The sequence below is a fragment of the Nuphar pumila genome, chromosome 7 (genome assembly GCF_984573655.1).
Source record: "Nuphar pumila chromosome 7, dmNupPumi1.hap1.1, whole genome shotgun sequence".
Lineage (NCBI taxonomy): Eukaryota > Viridiplantae > Streptophyta > Magnoliopsida > Nymphaeales > Nymphaeaceae > Nuphar > Nuphar pumila.
Genome location: NC_143255.1, coordinates 4,643,512 through 4,650,417, shown reverse-complemented (window position 1 = coordinate 4,650,417; position 6,906 = coordinate 4,643,512). Strand labels below are relative to the sequence as shown.

Genomic DNA, 6,906 nt, shown 5'->3' with positions numbered 1-6,906 from the left:
TGTATTCACATTACCGTAAAACATTTAATTTTAGATAAGCTCATATATAGGCATTAATATAACTTTAAAACAATATTAAAATTTTAATTTTAAGCTATTTATTATATTTATTAAAAATTAGCTGATTCAGGTATAGATAAGCACCGATACTGACAACATTGAGAGAGAGAGAGGGGAGAGAGATGATTAGTTTATTAATTAAATGGGGTTGGCTACCGCATGAGGAAAGTGTGACATCAAAACCACTAAGGGCCGTTCGCAAAGGCCTTGCCTTTTCCCTTTTGTCTCCAGTGTGCCGGTGGGGACCACATATTTCTACCACGTGTAAGCATCTCACTGGCAAGGTTGGTCGACACACCTCGCACTTGTGGCGGTGGGGCCCATCTTAGCGGGATCCGCCGGAACTTCTCTCCTCCACCTCCACCTCCACCCTCTAATAAGACTATTTAGCACCTAACAAACACCTGATTAGCCCCTATAATCAGCCTCTTAATTAAATCCGATTTATAAGGCCTCCACCCTCAACCCCATCTTCCCACAAATCATACTCTCTCTCTCTCTCTCTCTCTCTCTCTCTCTCTCTCTCTCTCTCTCTCTCTCTACTTTCTTTCTCTACTGTGTTTAGGGGTGGATGATGGAGAGAATGGGCTCATCGTCGGGGCCTCCTCCTCTTCCTCAGGAGGCACCTAAGTTGCCCCCTGGCTTTCGATTCCACCCAACCGATGAAGAGCTCGTGGTTCACTACCTCAAGAAGAAGGCCTCCTCTGCACCACTTCCCGTCACAATCATCGCTGAGGTCGACCTCTACAAGTTCGACCCTTGGGAGCTCCCTGGTAACATAGAACAAACACCAACTTGCCTCCTCCTCCCCTCTCTCTCTCTCTCTCTCAATTGAATTGGTTTCATGGTGGTTTGCAGGGAAGGCTACGTTTGGTGAACAGGAATGGTACTTCTTCAGCCCCAGGGACCGCAAGTATCCGAACGGAGCACGGCCAAACCGAGCCGCGACTTCGGGATACTGGAAAGCCACCGGCACGGACAAGCCAATCATGACATCCGGCGGCACGCAGAAGGTTGGGGTGAAAAAGGCACTCGTGTTCTACGGCGGGCGACCTCCCAAGGGAGTCAAGACTAATTGGATCATGCATGAGTACAGGCTTGCGGATAGCGGGAACTCGAAGCCCATAACAGATTTGGGGAACAAGAAAAGTTCATTAAGGGTATAAAGCTATTAATACCACTAGCTAATTTGTTTGGATAATTGAATTATCATCGGGTTTTAAGATCATAATTCTTATGTTGGTGTTGATTCTTCATTAGCTATTGATTGATCGATTTGTGAATGTGATGTAGACAACTGTTCTTAAATCTATCTGGTGTTGGTTCACAATTGCATACTGATTGAATCAAGTGATAATTATTGGGTTTTAGATAGGAATTCTGATTGTACTATTGATTTTCTTGGCTTTTAGCTTGATGATTGGGTCTTATGCCGAATATATAAGAAGAACAACCAATCTCAGAGACTGATGGTACGTGACAGAGTTGATTCTCTAGATGATATGCTGGACTTGTTGCCTAACATAGATGGAAACAGCTCCAAACTCCAAGCACAAAAGCCTAACAATTTCGGGCAGCTGCTCGATAACAACGAGAACTTCTTCGACGGATTGTTGTCGGACGATGGTGCAAATGCCAGCAGCTCAATCTCTCACTTGCAGCCCTCGTCGAGCATGACACAGAACGGCATCGACAAGTCGGAAATTTCAATGATCTCGGCAGCGGCTGGAGGAGGCGGGGGATACATATCTGGCCTGCCATTGAAGAGAGCAGCCCAATACCCCTCCCCATATTGGAACGAAGGGCTATCCCCCACCAAGAGGTTCCAGGCTACCAATTCCGGCATCAATGATGGGGGTAGCCCTATGGCAACCCTTCTCAACCATCTACCAAATGGTGCAGCTGCTCCTTTCCTTCTGGGGACTCTTGGGGATGGGGTTTTCCGGCAACAATACCAGCTTCCCGGGATGAGTTGGAATTCTTGATTGGATCTTCAAAGTTCATGTTTGGATGAGAAAGAATATACCTGGAAGTTTATGATTCGAGAGCACAAAAGACAAAAAATAAATTGATACGTGTTGACGAGATGCAAAGACGATATAAAAGTGTTTGTAATCAGTTTAAATTGGACTGATTGGTTGTCAAAGATTCTAGTCAGTGGTGCACAAGTAGTTGCGGATCAAAGAAGTATAGAATTATAGATCAAAAGAATAAAAAAGAAAAAAAAAACAAAGAAAAGGCAGAGAGAGAGAGAGACTGTCATATTTTATTTGATTGGTGAATGTGGCTAGATTTGTACTGCTTTCCTAATGTAAAAGCGAGTGCTATATTTGGATATTATGAAGATTGTAGTTAAGAATTTGGACTTTGTATAAAATGACCATTGTTTGTTTGATTCCAATGCATTGTTCGTTGCTTTCCTATATTGTTCTCTGTAAAATTTCGCAATTATTTTTTGAACTTAACAGTCATTAGTCCAATGATATGAACTTGTTCCAGCCAGGGTGCGTAAGGTTTCCTGCCCGTGCAGAGTACAAGAACCAATGCTTCATGTAAGCCAGGGTGCATAACCCGTTTTGGCATTTTCATATGAGATAAGTGATCAACTGTCCTCTCATATAAATAAAATGGGTTATCTTCGTTCCTCTTTTTTCACTTTCTATCAACTTGCAACTTTGGTGATTTATATATGGGGATAACATTGGTAATGACTCCATTAGGTTACAAGCGCCTCTAGATCTCTATGATTCTGATTGTTTGATTCCAATCCGATCTTATGGATGGATTCAGCATGTTCAAAATAGTATGAACCGGCTTTTGGATAATGTTTTTTAAATGAAAAAACACGATTTTATGACCCAGAAAAGTGTGTCACATTGCATGCTGTTGATTTTTAAAGCCTTGCAAAATCTGACCTAAGCATTATAATTTGATGATCTAAGAGCCGATTATCACTAAAAAAATATGTTGATCATATTGTAAGGTTAGTTTTATGGAAAAAAAACAACAAAGTAAAAAGAAAGAAAAAAATGGTATTTGTACCTCATGACGCCATTACCAAATGTTACCCCTATATATAAGGAAACTAGAATAGGTAAAACCAGCAGCATATGTAAATTATTATGAACCACAATTTTCATTGGATTTTCTGTAAATCTAACCCTTTGGATGCATTCCGCGTGGCTCATTTGCTTGCAATCGACTATTGTATTAACTTAATCAGATAAAGATATGTAATTTCAAATGCTTAAATATTTATAGAAATTTTGAGCCATTGATTTTCAAGTCTTAAAAGATAAACCAGACATCTCCATTGCATCAGTATGGTAAAATTTTAAAATTTTAAAAACCCTATGAAAATCTTGGTGCAAACCAGTTTATGAAATTTTAGAAAAAAAACAAAAAAAACTATGAAAAACTTTGTGCCTATCAGTTTACATAAACTGGTATGCACCAAGATTTTCATAGGTTTTTTTTTTTCTAAAATTTTACCATATAGATGAGATCTAGATGCTTGGTTTTATAAAAACAGATTCTTAGGTGATCCAATTAAGATGTATAAGAATTTCCTTTTAAGGCTTGAAAATCAACGAATCAAAATTCTCATAAATATTCAAGCATACAAAATCATATTTCTTGATCCGAGTGATCCAATAGTTGATTCCAAGGCATCTAAAGGGTTAGATTTTCAAAAACCCATTAAAAATTTCGGTTCATATTAGTTTACATATTTTGCAGGTTTACATATTCCAGTTTCCCTATATATATGGGGTAACATTTGCTACTGTTGATTGTCGGAAATCATATATGCAAGTCGTGTTGACCCAATCAGACCTCATGGATGGATTCAGCATGGTCCAAATGATGGGAACCGACTATTGGATCATGTGTTTTCGATGAAAAAATATGATTTTATGAGCTAAGAAAAAATCACATATTGTAGGCCATTGATTTTTCACAACTCATAAAAGCATGCCTACATATTGTAATAAGACAATCTAAGACCTGATTTCCACTAACCTAAACATGTTGATCATATCTGTAAGGAATTTCATTGAAAATAAAAAAAAATAAAAATATATAAAAAAACTCATTTGTAGGTAATGGCTATATATAGAGAGAGAGAATTGGGTAGGTGCTTAATGAAATATGTTTAATGATACATGCTTAATAGGTTTTTCTGCTCTTTCAAGGGTTTTTTTTGCAGTTTTGACCCCATAAATATGTTGGACATGGTTGATTTATGAGGAATCCACACCTAAATCGTGTGTTTTTGATGAAAAAATCATATTTGGAGCTTAAAAATTTTACAAAGATTTTGGACTGTTGATTTTTTTAACCTTATAAAAACCTACCCATATGTTGGAATCAAACATTTCAATATATATATATATATATATATATATATATATATATATATAGAGAGAGAGAGAGAGAGAGAGAGAGAGAGAGAGAGGTGCTTAATGGGTTTTTCAGGGTTTTTTCATTTTATGTTTTTTTACTCCTACTCACATATGTGACCTATATACTTGATTTTACAGGGATCAGCTCTTGAAGTGTCCGATTCCGACACATGGGTGGGTTTTTATAAGGTTAAAAAAATTAACGGTCCAAAATCTTTATAAAAATTTTAGGCTCTAAATATCATTTTTTCATCGAAAACACATGATATAGGTGTGAATTCCTCGTGCAATCATGCCCAACACATTTATGGGGTCAGAACTGAGAAAAAATACCCAAAGAACAGAAAAACTAATTAAGCACGGATCATTTAGCACCTACACTCTACTATATATATATATATATATATAGTTTGGATATTCTGTTTTGACCACACAGCTATTGTCAATCACCTTGAGCTTTGATGCTTTGTAATTACTTCTTTGCTCTTAGCATGCACGACCATAATGAAAGAAAAAAATAGACAAAACTTGTGATTAAATTCAAATGAGATTTTGTTTCCTTCATTTATGTCCTTTCCCTAACTTTTGGCAAATATGTAAATTATTATTTAAAGGTTATATGCTTTCTACATATCAGGCATAGTGTTGGTCGTTCGGAGGACTGGTTTTCGTTATCTTCTATTAGGTACTGTTTGGATGAAAACCAAAACTAAGTTAATAACCTGGTTTTGGATTCCAAACCAGATTTCAAGGCTAGACATGGTTTTTGTGCATTGTTGGGATGCATACAACCAGGTTTTCCAAACCTGGTTTTGAACCCCAAAATCAAGTTTGTGAAAACCTGGCCCCACCTTGTTTTTCACTTGGTCGTTTTCACAAACCTGGTTTATCGGGTGGGGTGGGGGTGAGAGCCTCTCACGGCTCCTCTGTTGTAACCCACCTCTTGTCTGTTACTAATCCGGCCACTCAAATCCTTTTTTTTTCTTATATAACTGGCCATTTTCCAGCCACCCACCGGCCGATAAATGACCGGGATGGTTTTGTCCTAGCCAGGGGAACCATCCTGGCCTTCCACCGGCCGGTTAGTGGCCGGAAAATGGTCAGAAGCGGGCCAATTTTGAAGTTGTTTTTTATTTTCTTACATGTACCGGCCATTTTCTGATCATCCATTGGTCGAAAAATGACCGGGATGGTTCTGTCCTTACAGGAGGGATCCATCCCGACCAGCCGATGGGTTGCCGAAAAATGGGCAGAAGAGTATCATTCTTCGAAGTCTTTTTTTCTTTAATGGCTGACCATTTTTTTGCCGGCAAATGGCCAGGATGGAACCATCCCGACCTTTTTTCGACAGGTGGGCAGCCGAAAACGGTATTTCTTTTTTAATTTGTGTAAACTAGGGATGGCAGTGACCGGGGCGGGGGGGAGGGGAGGCAAGGTCTTCACCCCCGCCCCGTTTTAAAATCTTAACCTTCATCCACGCCTCCATCCCGGCAGGGGATGGATTTTAACCTCCATCCCTGTTTCATGTCCTCCATCCCCGGTCCAAACAGGGGTGAGGCGGGGCGGGGGCCGGTTTTCCCTTGGTCTATAGTCATTCCTTAAAGGTTTGGGGACAGGGCAGGGAAAGGCGGGGATTGAGACGGGGATGGGGCGAGGCCGGGGAAAGAGTAAGTCCATCCCAGCACAGGGATAGATTTTAACCTTCATCCCCGTTTCATGCCCTTCATCCCCGATCCAAGCAGGGTGGGGCCCCGGTATGTCCACTGCCAGTGTAAACCAAAATCTTGAGAAACAGTGTTTTTTGTCAACCAAACACCCAAAAAAACTAATTTTGAAGAAAACTCATTTTTTTATAAAACCTGGTTTTGCTCCTTTTCATCCAAACAGGCCTTAGAGATATCAAGATTTGTATATGTCAAAGTTCGCCGAGTATTTGTAGGGATCACCATTAATGGGGAATGTAACACTACTTTCTTTTATTTTTTTTCAGTGTTATTAGTTATGATAGGGTTTACCCAGACCCAACCGGGACCAAACCCTATAGAGTTCGGGTATGGTGACAAATAAGAAGACCCAATTAAGACCTGGGTCCGGACCTGAAGGTCTGATTAATACTTGAACCCAGGTATAGTTTGTGAAATTTTATACCTGACCTAGGCCCGACCTGAGTTTGAATTAAGACCTGCAATTTTTTAATGTAAAAATGATAAAAAATATTATTTTACCGGGCATGGTCCGAGTCTAGTTTAGTAGTTCTTATCGGGTCCAAGTATGGTTTTTCTTATAATAGACCCAATTAAACCTCGGTTTGAACCCGATATCATACATGAAAATTTGATTCAAGTCTGGTTACACTTGGGTCAGAACCAAACCTTACCCGTTGACACCCCTACCTATGACCCACCAGCCCTCCACCACTTAACCCTAGTTGACAAGGAGCCAA

The 6,906-nt window shown here is 39.6% G+C and overlaps 1 protein-coding gene across 1 annotated transcript; it reads left to right on the top strand.

The window, feature by feature from the left end:
- Positions 1-634: 634 nt before the first annotated feature.
- Positions 635-2,433, top strand: LOC149830931 (NAC transcription factor 56-like). Its single transcript, XM_090011931.1, has 3 exons — positions 635-833; positions 919-1,220; positions 1,473-2,433. The coding sequence occupies exons 1-3, from the start codon at positions 635-637 to the stop codon at positions 2,043-2,045; spliced, it is 1,074 nt and encodes a 357-aa protein (XP_089868057.1). The 3' UTR covers positions 2,046-2,433.
- Positions 2,434-6,906: the final 4,473 nt, after the last annotated feature.